At 36.4% G+C, this 18641-nt stretch overlaps 1 protein-coding gene across 1 annotated transcript in view; it reads right to left on the bottom strand.

The window, feature by feature from the left end:
• Window positions 1–15266: 15266 nt before the first annotated feature.
• LOC128652068 (aquaporin-2-like) overlaps window positions 15267–18641 on the bottom strand; it is a 35689-nt gene continuing 32314 nt past the window's right edge. The window contains 1 exon segment of the mRNA XM_053705018.1: window positions 15267–15479. Within this exon segment, the coding sequence (XP_053560993.1) occupies window positions 15267–15479 (213 nt within the window).

The raw sequence follows: 18641 nt of genomic DNA, 5'->3' as shown, positions 1-18641 counted from the left end.
AACAACATAGCAAATTACTTACATACTGTTGGCAGAATGGTGGATGAGGAATCAGTGAAAAGTCTGTCAGAAATTATTTGACAAATGTGAAGCTATATAGAGTTTAGCAGAAGATGCAACTACTGTAAATTCGAAAAGTGGGTAAAGGTGGCTCTATAGTCATCTTGGATTATAACTACTACAGAGGTGAGAAAGTTAATTTAGTGATACTGAAACATTAAAGAGGCTATACGTTGATGGATGCTTAGGGGGTTGGTTGAACAGGGTTACATCGACAAGGATGTGAATGCATTTCTTACATTAAGTAACCTGAGGATGCCAGTCTTCTACACCTTCCCCAAAGTCCACAAGGACCCTAGGTGCCCTCCTGGTCATCCAATTGTAGCAACAATTGGTTGTCTCTTTTAGCCAATAGCACGCACTTGGTGTTTAACATGGATACTTCTCTGCTAGATTAATTATCTGTAATTGTTTTGTTTGGCAGGGTACAGGATTTGAACGAGAATGAGATGAAAGATAGATTTATCGAGAGGGGATACAACAACAAGGACCTTGAGGAATTAATTAACATTAGACAGAAGATAGATGTTGGGGATAATGAGAAGGATGACTGTTTGACTTTCACCACCATATATTGTGCAGATGAGAGGGAGATAAGTGGGATCCTGAATATGAACTGGGACATTGTAAGGTCTAATTAATCATTGCCTTTTAGGCTATGGCATTATCATGGAATGGATATAAAACAGCTAAAATTTTAAAGGATATACTGTAGAGGACAGATCCTATGCATTGTTACTTGCTGAAAACATGTTAGGGTGAGCTTAAACGGGGTTGTTATAAGTTTAGTGGATGCACAACCTGTAATAACAGGCCAGTTCTTTATGCATCCAGGTGAAAAGAGTAGGTATAGGATTAAATATAATTGCTTCATGCAGTTTATTTTATGTTGGCAAAACTAGTGATGACCTGTGCACCCGGGTGGCTAATAATAGAAGTGCCATCTGGGTGGCTAAAAGAAATGGGAAATCTTAACAGCTGGTAGCTTGCCACTTTTTTTGGAAGCAGGGCATTTATTATGTTTTCGTTTAACCTCTATATAATTTGAAGCTCTAGGATAAATATCTTTAAGAGTAGATATAGGGTGGGATGAGCCTTTTTCCTACAAATAGTTGACTTATTTAGTTTTAAAGAAATAGATTTGAGCATAGTGAATGGCCCAGCTAATGCATGGTGATTATTTAAGATATTATCTCTCCTTTAGTATTACTATTCTTAGCTTGATATATTTAGATTTATAAGTACGTTTGTGGATATTAATGTACCCTCTCCTTCTAAAAATATTTTCATATTGCTTTTAATGCAGCTGTTTCCTATGGTAATGGTGGTTGACGGTGATATCACTGGATGGCGATGGAGCTGAATGGAGCACCACGCCGGAGTTGAGGCAAGGTATATATACCATGTGTTGTCATCCTAAAATAATGTACACTTAAATACACACACTTATATCCAGAGATGACAGCTATAGGACAGATGGTTGACCGCATTACCAATCAGACACGCAGGTGAACTCAAACGGAGCAGCAGGGATTCCCTACTCAAAGGGCACAAGAGCGAAAATGCTGTGAGAAGCTGCTTGTTTCTTTACCTTCCAAGGAGGGACTGCAATCTTGGCGTGTTACACCACACACTGTGGTGAGGTAACGTTGAAGCGGTTTATGTTTCCCAGTTTTTAGCTGATGCGGCTCTGTTCTTATATTCAGCAAACAGCTGTTTTAATTATTGGGACAGTCAAACAGTGATACGCTGGAACTGTGGAATCTAGTTTTTTGGCTAATTCAGTCGTATTGTTAAAAAGACTGATCAGGATACAATGACTTTCTGAACTTTTAGCTAAGGTGGTATTTTTAACTTTATGCTAGCAAATTTAAGGGAGAAGTCCTTGATTTTTATGATTCTTATTATCTGAGTATATTGTTATCTGAGTATATACTGCTGCTGATATTTTGCTGCTGCTATTTCTTTATATATAGCTTTATGAATATACCGCTGCTGAGATATTGCTATTTTCCAATTTTACATTTTTTATATGGTTTACATTAAATATTTTAACTATATATAACTTTGAGACTCATTGAGGTTACTGAGATTTATTTGGACTGTCTGCTGTAGAGCGCCCTTTTCATTGCATTGTATTTTTTGTTTGTTTTTTGCTTTAAGCCTGTGAGGAGTTTAATAGAAAAGAGGCTAAACACCACCTACGCCTTTCCTACCCAGGGCCGTCTTTAATATTGATTGGACCCTGGGCAAAATTTTTCTTGGCCCCCCCCCCACCCCATGCAATTTCGCTCTCCACCCCAACATCCCAAAAAACAACTAAATCAATTTTTTTTATTATTAGCCCAGCGGTGGATAATCCACTGCTGGGCTAATCATTTAGGTAAAGGAGGAAGCATGGAGGTGCAGACAAATATAAGTTTACTGACTGGAACAGCAGAACTACTATGGGAAGCTGTAAAATCTGAGACAGAGAGAAAATAAAAACTATAAAAATAAACCTTACATTAATGTGTGAAGTATCAGCATGACACTATACATCAGCCACAGCAGCACATGTAGCTTCTTTGCTAGGAACAAGTTCCCTCTCACCCTGAACTAGACAATGCTGCATGGGGAGGGGTGTGTGTGCACTCGCTTATTCATCCCACTGACACCTTTCTACAAAGCACTATTCCCCTAAAAAACTTCAGTTAGTTGATCTTAGGGCCACAGCAGAAAGAGCAGGGCTAAGGGGACCAGTAGACATGGTGCTGTCTGTCCAAGGCTGCATGGATACAGTGTGAGATGAGTCACACAGCCTCAAGACTGAAGAGAGCAGTGTATGCAGCTGCACAGATGCTCAAATCCTCGTGTGCCTGCCGCTCCACCTTTCTGCTGCATGCGCCTACAGTCAGCCCTAACCAGAAACAATCCCCACCACCAGAGCAGTTACCTGGTAACAGTGGTAACCCCAGTAGGACCTTTTCTGATGCAGTGGGAAATGGCTGGATGCCGAGTTAGAGCTTTGCATTCAGTGCTGCACAGTGCACATCTAAAACAGCACATGGCACTAGCTTGGCATGTCACATGACACCGGCACGGTCTGGCACAGTGTTTTTAAAAAAATATAAGCAGAGTACTTTTGACTGTGACAGTATTAGGACTGAATGTGTGTGTTCCCCATGTCACATCAGCAGTCTGGTATGAACCATTTTTTTTTTCTTTTTTTTTTTTAGGACTCTTGGGCCCCTCAACAGAGACTGGGCCCAGGGCAGACGGTCCTGTTCCTACCCCCTTGGAAATTCTATCTTTATGAATAAATAGAACATATTTAGCTATGTGGAGAACATTGGAATGTGAAATATTAATATTTTCATGTTGGTTAATGCACTTGAGAATATGTAGGTAGGTTTTTTTCCCCCACTTATTTTGCTCCATTAACTTTTATGGGGTAATACTTTTCGCCATATTCTAACTTAGGCTTTTTGTGTGTATTGGGTTAGCGCAGGAGCTAAATCTTTTTACTTCCAGCTTGTAATATGAGCTTACTTTTTCAGAGTTATGCGTGTGAGCGTAAGCATTAAATATAGCTCCACTTGTAATCTGACCCTGTATTGGACTAATTTGTTCTGTTTTTTCTTTTGTGTGTTGAGGAGCCTCATAGTTAAGTTTTTTCTGAGGCCTTACTAAAGGCCCGATTATCTAAACCTCACCAGATCAGATGTAGTGTTTCACACCAACCGTCACAGGGTCTGACCTGGTGGAATTATTTTAAAAAAGGGTCAGTCCCTGTGAGTGGTGAGATGTCTCCTATTGAAATTAATGGATCTTGCTGGACAGGGACACTTCACTGTGTAGGGCGAAGTGAGCAGGGGGCTCACTTTAATAATGTAATCCTGCAGTCAATATAAATCACATTATGCTGCTTTCTGTGTATAGCACCATGCAAAAGCCTATATTTTTTTATATGTGTTTTTCTATGAAATATTTTGAGTATTTTTTCACAACCTCGCCATGTTTTCATTTGTGAGAAAAATCAGTTTTTTAGAGAATTATGCTGGGGTTTGAGATAAATTTTTTTATACACGCCCATGGAATTTTCATGTTCAGCCCATTTTACGAAAAAACAACAATTACGCTTTCTATTTTGTACTGTACGATTTATTCCTGTGTAATTTACATGCAAATGTTATGTTTTTTGATGAAATATGAGTTTTAAGGAAAATAATTTTCTTATGATTTTTGTTGAACCTTAACAATACCATTTTTTTCCTGTGTATTATTGTGTGAATGGTTTAACTCGTTGAGTGCTAAGCACTTTCCCACCTGGGTGCTAAGCTTTTTTAAGGGTTTTTATTATTTTTGTATTTTTTGAAGAAATTTTTTTTTAACTTTTTTTCTTCTTCTTTCAGATCCCCAAGACTTACACTGTTGGAAAGGTTAGGCAATTACCATTCCAACGGTGGGTCTTGCGGGTCTGTAGCTGCTTAGATGCCTGAGATACAGGCTCAATGATAATGGCTCAAAGCCGTCATTAGCACTCAAGGGGTTAAATATTAATTTTGTATGATTTTATAATTACGATTTTCATTGTGCAATTTTGTACTGTATGCATCTCTTTCCCATACAAAAATGCAGTATACACCCATTGGTGCAATAGCCTGTTTTTAGGGTAAAATGGAGCTTTATATAATTTCACCAGGGAAATAGAAGGACTGGCGAGAATTCTTAAATAATCTTGCTAGCCCAGAGAACTTTAGAAAATCAGCCCTTAAGTCTAGAGTTGCCTTTGATTAGTTTAATGTATTTTTTCATGCTAATAAAAGCATCTCGTTTTAAAATAGGGCCCGAAACCCAAAATTAGCTGATCTAAATGATTGTTTAGAATGTATTTTGATTCATGGTTTAAAGGAACATGAAACACAACATTTTCCTTTCATGATTTAAATAGATCATACAATTTTAAACAACTTTCCAATTGACTTCTATTATTTAATTTACTTTGTTTTCTTGGTATTCTTTGTGAAAAAGCATATCTGGGAGCTAGCTGCTAGTTGGTGACTGCACATATATGCCTCTTGTTATTGGCTTATCAATGTGTTCAGCTAGCTCCCAATAGTGCATTGCTGCTCCTTTAATATAGGATTCCAAGAGAATTAAATAAAATTGATCAAATAAATAAATTGGAAAGTTTTTTAAAATTGTATGGTCTATCTGAATCACAAAATCTTTTTTTGGGTCTCATGTTCCTTCATTATTGTCATTATTTTATTTAGATAAGCTGTGTTGCAAGCATATCATCAAGATAGGAAAAGTAAAACAAGGTGTTCCAGGTACACTTCATTTTTTTTGTATGGTAACTATATTTCTTTCATATAGGTGGTGAGAGTCACCTAGGAGCAGGCAAAGATTCCCAAACCCAAAGAGTTCTATAAATCCCATCCTACCTTATATGTACCTCAGTCTTTACTTTGCCTTCACTGGAGGTGGTCAAAGAATTAAGATGTGCATTTGAATCTTCAGTGAGAGGGGGTTTCATTCTATATTAAGGCCTGGTTTATCCTCAGGGTACAGTGCTTGTCAGAGGGATGTATATGGTATATGGTTTGTGACTCCTTTTTCACCTCATGGTAAATCTGTCACAGACCCTCCATATTTGGTTGCAGGGACTTGTATTTTGCCTCCTTCAATGGATCTAAAAAATACTCATATTCCATAACCTCTGATGATACGTACTTGTTTGGGTGTTTACTAGTTGTTTGCTGGTGAATGAGTGTATATTAGTAAGCATAATTTTTTTAGACACTTTATAGCCTTATTATTGGCAAAGTTTAAAAATATATGGCCCTGGGACAGAATCTATTCATTATTCTCCTTTCTGTTTTCCGCGATTAGGGTTTTTGGTGCACTTAGTTTGTTTTTTGCATGTTGGCCTTCAGGTCTACGCATTTCGGGCTGCTCCTATTCATTCATTACAGGAAAGGACTACTAACTTATCAACTGGTATGAAAGATTTAAGCAAAGCTGCTGTTTCTGAGGTGCTGGCTGCTCTCCCGCCTTCAAGTAAGCGTAAAAGATCAGTTCAGATTTTACCTTCTATTAGTACTATGCCTCCTGAAGTCAGGGATACTGTTATACCTTAAGAAGGGGAATTTTCCTCTGATGTTGAACATGATATTTTTCCTCTTTACCTTTATCATAATCACACACCAACAGACTGTTGTTGTTTCTTCAACAACATGGTTGGAGGATTAATTTTCCAAAGAGTTCCTTGGTTCCTCACCTAAGGTAACTTTTGGGGTTTTCAACTCCAGATGCAATCCAATTCACTGGTTTTCACATGAGACCTCTCCTGCTTTGTTTGCTTCATCAGTGGTGCAGAGATCACATTCAGCTATCTTAAAATATTTTTCTGGATCCCAGTACAAGTCAGTCTCTGACTTGGTGGCTGGATCATCACTTTATTATTCAGGGGACTTCTTTTGCCCATCCTGCCTGGACTGTGAGCACTACAGATGCAGTATTTCAGGTTGGGGAGATGTTTGGGGGTCTCTGAGAGCACAGGGGGTTTGGTTTCCTTGGGTTGTGAGGCTGCCAATAAATATTCTAGAACTCTGTGCTATTTTCAGGGCTCTTTAGGCTTGGCCTTGTTGAAAAGAGAGATTCTCATCTCCATTTTCAGACAGACAATGTCAAAGCAGTGACGTATGTCAACCATCAGGTGGGAACTTACAGGTCCCTAGCCATAAGGCAAGTGTCTTGAATACTCTCATGGGCGGAAATCAATTCTTGTCCAGTCTCTGCAATTCATATTCCAGGAGTGAACAACTGGGAAGCAGAATCACCAATCTCTACATCCAGGGTAATGGTCTCTTCAACAGGATGTGTACAATCAGATTGAGGATCTTTTAGGGTTTTCCAGAGGTAGATATGATGTCTTCTAGTTTGAAAAAAAACTTCTCAGGTACTTTGCAAGGTCCAGTGACCATCAAGAAGAGTTTGTGGATGCTCTAGTATTACCTTGCACATTTCAGCTTGCTTATATGTTTCCTCCTCTGGTACTTCTTCCTAGAGTGATTTCCCAGGTAAGCCTATAGAAATGTTTAGTAATCCTGATTGCCCCAGATTGCCCTTGCAGGATTTGGTATGCAGATCTAGTTCAGATACCAAGCTGCCCCCCTTGGACTCTTCCTCTGTGGTCAGACCTTCTATATCAATCTGGTTCTCAAGTCTCTGAACTTGATGGCATGGAAATTGAGCGGTTAGTCCTTAGACATAAAGGTTTCTCTAAAACCTTAATTCAGGCTTGTAAGCCTGTAACTAGGAACATCTATCATAATGACTGGAAGGCTTTTATTTATTGGTGTATACATCATGTTTTTTTCCTGGCATTCTTTTAGAATTCCTAAGATTTTGCAGTTCTTACAAGATGGTCTGCATAAGGGCCTATCTGCCAGTTTTCTTAAGGGGCAGATTTCTGCTCTTTCAGTTTTATTTCAGAGGAAGATTGCTAATCTTCCTGATATCCATGGTTTTGTTCAGAATTTGGTCTGTAATAAGCCTGTGTTCAAGCCAATTTCTCTTCCACTGGATCGTTTTACAAGCTCCTCCTTTTGAAACTATTCATAAGGTGCATATTAAACTACTCTCTTGGAATGTTTTAATCCTATTTGCTATCTCTTCTGCTAAAAGAGTTTCAGAGTTCTTTTCTTTTCATTGTGATCTTCCTTAACTTGTTTTTTATCTGGATAAGTCAGTTTTTATGGACTACTTTTGATTTTTTTGCCTAAAGTTGTTTCTTGAGGTAACTTTAGCAGATAAATTGTCCCTTATTTGTGTCCTGATCCTAAGAATGCTTCATAGAGATCGTGGCATAATTTGGAAGTTGTTAGAGCTTTGAAATATTATATTGATGCTACTAAGGAATTTAGACAGACTTCTAGTTTGTTCATTCACTTTTCTGGTACTGGAAAAGGACAGAAAGTTTCTGCTGTTTCTTGGGCCTCTTGGTTGAAACTCTTAATTCACAAGGCTTACTTGGAAGCCGGTCAGCCTCCACCACAACAGATTACTGCTCATTCTACTAGGTCAGTTACCACTTTTTTGGTTTTCAAGAATAAGGCTGACCAAATTTGAAAAGCAACTACTTGGTCTTCTTTGCATACTTCTACTTAATTCTACCATTTTGATGTTTTTGCTTCTTCTGATGCAGCCTTTCATATGAATATCCTTCAGGCAGTTGTCTCAGCTTGATTTTTTCTTGCCTTATTTAATTATTTTTTAAGTCCATTTAAAAAAAAAAAGAGTAAACATTTTTGCCTTTGTTGAGTTTTTGTGGGGTTGTGGATTTATTTTCTCAGTAAAAAAATGTTTTTAAACCCCTACCTTTATGTTATTACTCGTGGACTCCACAGCTTGAGTATTAGTTCCCAGGAGTAATTCATTGTGGACTCTTACCACCTATATGAAAGGAAACATAATGTATGCCTACCTGATAAATTAATTTATTTCATGGTGATGAGAGTCCCTTTGTTTTTGGCTTTAGTATTTTCTTTAGCACATCTTTTTTCTTTATTCCTTTTATGGCTCTTATTCCTTTTTCTTACCTCATGTTGCTTGGCTATATGTTAGACTGAGGTACATGTGAGGTGTGAGGAGTTTTATAGAGCTCTTAGGGTTTGGAAATCTTTGTCTCCTCCTAGTGGTAAGGAAGAATAATTCCAAGAACTAATGGATCATGGATTCTTACCACCATGAAATAAATAAATATATCAGGTAAGCATTAATTATCGGGTTTGATTCATTCAGTAATAGCACACAAATAAATTTGTCGGTCAATTCATTAGAGTATTTTATATATTATTAATCAACATCATCATGTAATTTAAAATAATAATGTCAAGCAGTTAACATGTATTTGAAAATTCCTCATATCGTTTGGAATTTATAAAATATACAGGCCATTCAACGACCAATTATTTAATGATAGAGATACACTGTACTTCAATGCACTATTGCAGTAATGGCAAATTTATTAATTTGGTGTAAATCAAACAGTCATTTATTTATTTGACATGATGGCTCATTTTCATGACTGTGATTTATATTTGTGATTTTATTTTATAATTAAATTATAAACAAAAACTTTTATTAAAAAATATATATATTCAGATCCAAAGATGTTGTAATTTATAATACTCAAGATTAAGATCTGGCCACTATAGATATAGATTCATTAAATTTAAATAATATTATCCACTGTGTAATATAAGAACTTTTAAGCTATTTACGTCATGTTTATCAGCATATTATAACTATTTACAAGTTCCTCAAAGAAGCAGGACTACCACCTATACCTCTGGCCAACATTTCTTTTTGAGAAATTTACCCATTGTAAATGGTTTAATGTCCAATAATTGATACTTAAAATTATTGCCGATTATGTGCAGCCACTGCACGTTTTTTCTCTTGATTATGGTAAATTGCACATTAAAATCCTTTTCATTTTTCCAAACTCAGTGTTTTCAGTAGTCATTGTTGATATAAAAATGTTCTAGAAAGTGAAAATATACTTAGATATGAAGAGCATTACTGTATGCTCAACTTATGATGTTCATTGCCAATACCTATATCTGTTTACAAGCATTAAAAGCTACTATTTTTCGCTTTAAAGGGATAATCTACTTGAAATTTGTTCTTGTTTAAAAAGATAGATAATGGGGGGGGGGGTGGAGAAAGCTTTGGAACAGAGTGGTCGCACACTATAACAGCTCCGAAGATATAATCTATGATTTTATAGTTAAGTGACTGCTTGGATGACCGAACTTTATCTTAAAAGGAAGGCGGAATTCTTGGGGAATGGAAGGTTCACCCAGGGGCCACCTTGGAAACTGAATTAAGTCCCTTTCAAGTGGAACTCCTCAACCTAAAGAAGCTGGGAAGCGACCATCTTTATGCCCGCGTGGTGCATCATAACTCTAATAACATAAGCTCATCAATGTATTATCTACAGGATATCTATGGCAGGTATGGAGAATGTATCAGAGGAGAGGGCGCTTACACTCCTGGAGGAGCATTTTACTGTTCTGAATGCATGGCTAGATCGCCGCATTGAAAACTTCCTCATCTCTCCGGGTATCAAACATAGCGACCCGACTCCCTCTCAGCATGGCCAAGCTGTAACTTCCGAGAGCAACACACAAGTGGGCGCTGCGACAAGGGAACAAACTAGCGCCCCTGCTTACCTCTGGTGCTCCCCAATGCGGATGGCGATTTGGCCCTTGCATGTTCCAGAGCCAGGGGGTGAAGCGGGGGAGCGTGAATACCCTTCCATTGTCTCTGCAATAGAATTGTGGATGATGTCCTCTAACTTGAAGACTCCAGGAAGAATTAGAGCTCCTAGAGATATATATGAGATTTGTAGGAGTGAGTCCTGGCTACACTCATTTCTCTGGATGGAGTCCCCACAGACCTCTCCAGGGATTTTGTCGGCTGGATGTGCTATACTGCGGCTGATGTGGTCATACAAAGGTGGTGTCAGCTGAAACTTAGATCAGATTCTGGTGAAGTGAGAGGCTCTTGACTGTGACATTTTATGACTATCACATGGTGCTGTGCCAAACAACCGGCAACTTTTGTGATTCCTAGAATGTCTGATGACTGAGCGTGGGCCTTGCTTCTACCAATCTTATGAGGCTCATCCATGTTTTCTCTTATTTCCACATGTAGGGTCTATTGGGTTAATATATGTAGTGACAAATTAGTACCCACGCTCTCTCCAACTTTAACTTCCCTTCTATTAAATATATATCCTATACTTTAGCTATAAGTGTGGATCCCCCCAAAGGTGTATTAATATTGCTACCTAAACACTTTGTCTTCATAGACTTTTAAATGAGTTATTTAAATAAGCAACTCTTATCATAATTACAGACTTCATTCATTGTCTTGGAGCTATATTTCTTCTAGGGGGTGATCTGGAGCTTACTGCTTGTATATTCAGGTTTAATATCAGCTTGTCATGTGACAGACTTGTTTTGGCAGAACTGGTATAGGGTAAAATCATTCTTATTGATGTGACTTGACGTTGAGTACCTTGGTCTCATAGGTTTAGCCACACAAGTTAGGATATTTACCCAGAGCATGTGTCTGTGAGCCAGTATGTCCAATGATAAGGGGAATGTTTATACTTTGACACCATTGCTGGGGACTGTATCTATCTTGTTATTTTGCTGTTCATTTAGCTTTCTATTTGATGGCTTAACATAAAAACACTATTTATCAAGATGAGCCCACAACAGGACAAACCCGGGATTGGAGAAATTTTCCTGCACTATTCTCATGGCTACCTTTCAGTGTACTGTGTATTTTGATGTAAGGTCATCAGATGCTGCACCCCAATTGGTTATCCCTTTTGCTGGACCATTCAGGTGCATAGGACAGATAGTGTGTGCCAATGTCTTTTTCTGATAGTACCTTTTATTCTTTCCTAAATTAAGTGAATTATATGTGACTTACTTTTCCTGCTTTGCTACATCATTGTATACCGTTTGATTGTTATATTAGGTTGTGACTCTGGTGACTGCGGCCGGGACGACAGGGTTCACTATGCTCCTATAGTTTCTAGTAAGGCATGGTTTCTAAATGTCTAGTCACTGTTCACTGCATTCTACACCCTGCTCTATTTCAATATTCTGTAAGTTGGGTCTGTCCTTAAGTGTTGGTCGCATATCCATCCTACATTATCACACTGCATTCCATATCTAGAATGACAGGGCACGATATCTGTTCAATGGTGGATATGTGGCAGTACTTACTAATTGCTAGCTATTTGCATTGACATTGGTCAGATAGGTTGGCAGAAAATAATCACTAACATGATTTTTATTATAGAACCCTGCTGGTAACATGCACTCATATATATTCATAGGTGATAACTTGGAGATTTATTTTGTTATTTAGCTGTTATAGTTCAAAAGTGTTTTTAGAGTGCTACAGCAATGAGCTATTGCCCTGCTAGGTGCCCCCTCCCTTAACTAGAACTATTGCGGATAGGGGCAACTAAAATACTCCGCAATTCTAGACAGAGTTAGGTAGTCTCTGCTCTATCATAAGCGCAAAATATTCCTCACATCATAGCTAATGGACCCTGCAGTTCATTACACTTTTTTCTCTGCAAACATAAGGCAGGTGTTCTTAGTTTATTTATACATACAAGCTGTACTTTGACATAAATGTATTGTATATACCGACTATATATTTTAAATCTCTCTTTAAGTGAGATCACTGCCCAGAATCTTTTGTATTTTCATAGTGCACATTTATATTCAGTGACTACTTTAGAAGTTTATATTAGCCATTATCTGACACCCATAAGTCGGTTTGTTAGCTACAGCTGTTATTATTGTGTTAAGTTTATGGCCTACTGGTGGCCTCTCAGGTCTTCCTCCTATTTAAAAAAAAAATAGGTTCTACCTTTTAGATGGGATCAAAAAGTAGTCCCCTATCTATCATTGTCCTTCCATAAGTCTTAGGAGCGTGAAAGGTCCAGAAGTGGCCTTCATTCTCGGCCAGAAGGCGTGATTTGTTGTACTGTATGGTGTGAATACCATTTAATGTGATTGTTATTGTTGTTTGCAGCAGGATGGGGTGCCCAGCACCTCTTATTGTATGCATTTGTGAATTTACTTATCAGTGTCTCACATTGTAAGATGTTTTATTTTCTGTACCGCATGGTGAACCTTAATAAAAATGTATTTAAAAAAAAAAGATAGATAATACCTTGTATTACCCAGTTTTGCATAACCAACAATTATAAATGATATTAATATACGTTTTACCTCTTTGATTACCTTGGATCTAAGCCTCTGCAGACTGCCCCAAATCTCAGTGCATTTTACATACTTGCATTATACCCATTTAGTACTGGTTCCCACATACCTCCACAGGAATGAGCACAATGATATCTTTATGACACATTAACTTGGACTGCCTGGCTCTGAAAAGCTAATAAAATGCACTGAGATAAGAGACAACCTTCAGGGGCTTAGAAACAGGCAGCTATTTAGAGGTTTAGAGGTTATAAAGTATATTAATATAACAATGTTGGTTGTGCAAAGCTGAGGAATGGGTAGTAAAGGCATTATCTATCCTTTTAACCAATAAAAAAATCAAGTAGATTGTCCCTTTAAGTACTTTTTAATGCTTCTTGATTGTCACATTTAGATTTGCATTACATTTGGAATTTCATTCCCAAATTCATCAATTGACCCCAAAGTTAAAGTTGTTTAAACTGATACTAAAACAAACAGGACTTTTTTAATAGTAATCTTATGCGTAAATTATTGGCTGATAAGGACAACTCCCAACAGCTCTTCTGATGGAAAAAGGCATATATCTACTTTTATTCAGCACCGGAACACCAATTAAAGAACAGCAACAGCAAACAAAAATATCATTCATTTTAAAATATTTCTTCTGACAAAGTAGTGACTTTAATGACACTTTAAATGTTTGTGTTTGTTTCTTTCAATCTTAATAGTAGCAAAGAAGCAATAAATATGCACCACACTTGCAAATAAATAACTTTGACCACCGGTAAATCAATCTAAATACAGATCTCTAAATACAGATCACATTTTTGGCTGCTCACATTAATCAGTTATGCTTCAGTTAAACCAAAAAAAACAAAAGCTATTTATTGTGAAACCAAAACAAAATTTGATTTAATCATTAATCTTTCAGACAGTAAATAAAAAGCCTGTGACAGGATATTATGCTTGAAGAATGAAAATTTGAACTTTCTTTTGAATCAGACATTTAAAGGTTTAAGATTTAAGATAGTAGTACACTTATTTTGTTAATATTAAATAAATATACAGTACAAACTATACGCATTAAGCTGACATACAGTACATAGAAGGAAGTATTATTATTATTTATTTGTTTAGGAAATGTAGTGCATGATTAGTCATTATAAAATACAGACTAAGGTCCAGATTACAAGTTGAGCACAAAATATTGTTTCCGCGAAAGTGATATTTGCACTCAACTGAGTAATAACAGCGCATGCAAATGTGCGCTGGTATTACAAGTGAGGTGCAATGCGAACATGACCTCGCATTTGTATTCCACGGAAGCATTGTGCTCTTGAGAGCGTGCTTCCATAGACTCCAATGGGAGCCTCGTTCTGATGCCGTCATACACGGCATAGAACCAAAGCGCAGCGGGAGGAGGGTAAGTTGCGCAGCAAATTTAAATATATATATATATATGAATATATACATATATATTTATTTGTTAATATGTGTATATACACATCTTAACAAATACATATATATGTATATAAGCATATACAGATATATTTATTGAGAACACACCGCAAAGTAAAGGCACTTTTCAGTGCCTTTTGTTTTCTAACAACCCATTGCTGCCACTTTTAACCCCTAAAAACTGCCTAGTGCAGTAGTTTTTATGAAAAAAATGCTACATTTTTTAAAATAAATAAATAAATAAAAGACCATTTATTTTGCAGGCATTGGGGGCACTTTTAGAAAATTAACCAAAGATCTGATCTCTGGTTAATTTTGTGAGCACTAATGAGAGCTTGTAAAGGCTACTTATTTATTGCGCTCCCACAATTTGCCGGAGCGTGATAAATTAGCGCTCCACTTGTAATCTATCCCTTAGTAAGGATGTATTTAATTTAGATTTTTTTTTAGCAATTGTAGTGCAATTTTAATAATTTCTTCAGTAAACATATATTAGCAGTCTACAGAACTGTAATTTGTTCTAGAGAGCTTTATTCTTCAAACAATGCTGAATTACCCTATTTCAAAAGTTTTAAAAATGATGAAAACATATTTAAAACATAACCTTAGACAACAATATGAAATAAATATTTTCCAAAAACAATGTAGGTTACAATAAAGTATGATTTTACCTTAATTTTATTTTTTATATTTTGCATTATATACATTTTACCATTCAGCACTTTATTATTCATATAATATCAATCTTTGCAGAGTTGGATTGATGATATGCAAAATAATGCGGAGGGATCTGACAAATGTAAATTTTTGACATAAGCTTGTTAGTTTGATTTCACAGAGATAGTCATTTTTTTTAGTATATTTGTGGAAGATAAGCGTTTTATATGCAGAAACTGAAAAAAATTGCAAACTTAAGGTATTTTTCTGTTAGAGTTGACTTCTTGTTGATTAAAGTTAGATTTTTTCTGACATTCCATTTCTGTGTGGTGAATGAAGCTCTACAGATTGCCTCCTCCGAACTTCTCTTTCGTCCCAGTCCTCCTCGGGCTCAAGCGCGCCTTTCAGGATTGCCAGCTTTTCAGATAAAGTCTTAGTATTGGGGAAAAGAATGTAATTATAAATCACAGATGCCAACACAGCACCAATCAGAGGTCCTAACCAGAAGACCTGTTAAGAGATTGGGAACAGGTTTACAACATTTAGAATTTAATATGTCAAATGTATTATTTATATAATGTATGTGTAGTGAGACAGATGGTATTGCAGAGAAGGATACAGTGGGCTATATTCTACAGGTGCCTAGTTGTAAAGGTAAATTTATTGACCATTGCTTCATTTATTTTTCATTAGTGGGTGTGACTGCAATCAAATCTAAATCTGTCTGAGGTGCCTATTCCATTAATTTATAATAAAATGCAAAAAATAATACTTATAACAGCAAAATGTATTATATAAATGTTTGCATTTGTACAATATTTGCATATCTGGTATGTTATAGTAAAACAGTCTTGCTGAAAAATGAATGAAAGGCAGGGGTCGTCGGGTGGGAACGCATGTGAACGGAGTTCTTGCACTATTTTTGCAGGAGGAACTAAGTTCCCTCTGGACAGAGAAGAGAAATGCTTTAGTGAACACTACTGCTGCTTGTGGGAGGACCTCAAGCACAATCTGGTTAGAGGGATAGTGAGATCCTCTAGTAAAGGGCAGTAACATTTCCTACAATAAACTTAATGCAAGCCTGTCAATGGTCCTGCTGGGTGATTATCCTGCACTGTGTGGAACCAGGTTATGTGTGCTCCAAGGTTATTTGGCTCCCCACAGCAGAAATAGGACTATTCCACCTTAAGTGGGTGAGACTCTGTGACAGAGGAGAAGTCTCAGACCCAAAGGCAACATTCAACCCTTCATTGGATTTAATTTGCTTTTATTAACCAAAGTGTAGAGATTATATACATATACAGTGTTTGTGTGTGTGTGTATGTAAGTGTGTGTGTATATATAAAACATTATTAATTGTGAGGGAGTAGGCTGGAAGTCTTGATGAGTTCCTACACTTTTTTGTAGGACTTGACCCCTGATGAAAGGTGTCTCAGCGATCTCACAGATGCAAACAAGCAGCTAGGCATAGATATTCTGTGCCCTCTATCTTGTAAAGTATCTTATTTCACAGTTCTATTTAGCTAATTCAAAGCTGAAAAGGTTGTCTACTTTTTAGAAAAAATGTATTTCTCTTTAAAATTACAGTAAAGTCAAAATAAAAATTTCACAATTCAGATAACACATTTAATTTAAAACAACTTTACAGTTTACTGATATTTTTTAATTTGCTTTATTCTTTTGGCATCCTTTGTTGAAAGCATATCTAGGTAGGTGCAGAAGCAGCAATGCACTACTGGATGCTAAAGAGTGTTTGGGGGCTTTACATATATGCTTCTTGTTTTTGGTTCACCCTATAAGGCCTATTTATCATTGCGTCAATCTCGATGCATTCACTGGAATCAATACGCTCGCCAGACATAGCGGCTGCAAATCTACATACGACGACCTTATTTCTTAAAAAGTCTGTCAAAAACACACACGTCAAGTACGATGAGCATCAAACTGTTGATAAATAAGAGTCATCAATGTCGTGGATATTCTGTTTTTTCCAACTTTATTTATACCATTTCATTACTGTCCATGAACAAGCACATTTCTCTCAAGCTAATCTTTTATTTTTCATCTGATAATGTCTAACAAATAGCTATATTTATACCTGCACAAACAATAATATCTCATAGAAGTTTATTTTCTATGTATTTGTTACACAAAAAACTGATAAAATGATATTTTCACATAAATTAATGTGTATATGTATTTCTAGAAATCATGATATGCCATTTTTTTTTATTTTTTAAAATGATTATTAATGCTAGAATTTGTACATATATCTTTGTACATACTTGTGTGTGTGTGTATATATATATATATATATATATATATATATATATATATATATATATATATATGTGTGTGTGTGTGTGTGTGTGTGTGTTATGTCAGAAATCTTTTGCAAACATATTGACATGTCCCTAAAAAAAATATTTTGTTTTAAACAATTTTGTCTTTCATATCTTTGTGTTTATTTATACCACTATATGTATATAGTGTAAATGTATTATTATTCTAAGCAGGAATAATTGTGAATATAACGTAATCAGGGTATGATATGTATTTATTTGCAATCAATGGATATTTTAAGAGCTGGGCCAGTTTTCTCTCTGCACCTGTGTAACCCCTCCTGATGGCAGTCTAGTTTTAAACATCACCCCTACACAGGTGTTAAAAAATGGACTGGCATATAAGATGACATTTCTTAATGAAAATGAAATTCAAGAGAAGGAAGAAAAACACTGAAAATAGTATGACAGTAAAGAGGTGATTTTAATTTCTGCTCTATCTGATTCATGACAGTTTAATGTTAGGTAGACTATCCCTTTGAGCTATCAGCTTAAGATTATATTGAATCAAACCTAATTTGAATTTTAAAATCATTGTCTAAAATATTACACTGTGTGTCCTAATGTCATCATCAATGTTTAACTTTAATACAAATTTCACATATACATACTTTCAAAGTATAATGCACAATGTAACAAATGGCACTTACAAGTTCTGATGAGTGATCAATGACACAAGTATCGAGCAATTTGATTAGTTAGTGATAGTAGAAAATGTATATTTAAATCAGATTGGCTGATGCATAAATCATGTGATTATGCATTTCCCAATCAAAAGTGGTGGAAAATTTCACTAGTTTGTGGGTTGCCTATCGCCTATCGCCAGAATAGGTCAACGGAAGATGCTATCTCTAAGGCATTACACTCTGCCTTGACTTATTTGGATAACAACAACACCTATGTAAGGATGCTGTTCATTGATTTTAGTTCAGCATTTAACACTGTTATTCCTACAAAGTTGGTTTGTGAAACATTATGACCTGGGTATCAACACCTGGCTTTGTAACTGGACCATGGACTTCCTGACCAATAAATCTCAGTCCATAAGATTAAGCAATTTCATCTCCTCTATTTTGCCCCCTAACACAAGGCTGTGTATTGAGTCCTCTATTATATTCCCTTTTAACCCACAACTGTCTGCCTAATACCATCATTAAGTTTGCAGATGACACTACTGTGGTAGGCAGGATCAGCAATAATGATGAGTCGGCCTATAGGGAGGAGGTAAAGCACTTGGTGACATGGTGTGCTGATAACAACCTGTCTCTTAACACCAAGAAAACCAAAGAGATTATTGTGGATTACAGAAAGTCTAAACGCTGTATACACA

This window comes from Bombina bombina, chromosome 3 (assembly GCF_027579735.1).
Source record: "Bombina bombina isolate aBomBom1 chromosome 3, aBomBom1.pri, whole genome shotgun sequence".
Classification (NCBI taxonomy): Eukaryota; Metazoa; Chordata; class Amphibia; order Anura; family Bombinatoridae; genus Bombina; species Bombina bombina.
The sequence above is the reverse complement of the archived record's forward strand: the minus strand, read 5'-3'. Positions and strand labels throughout refer to the sequence as shown.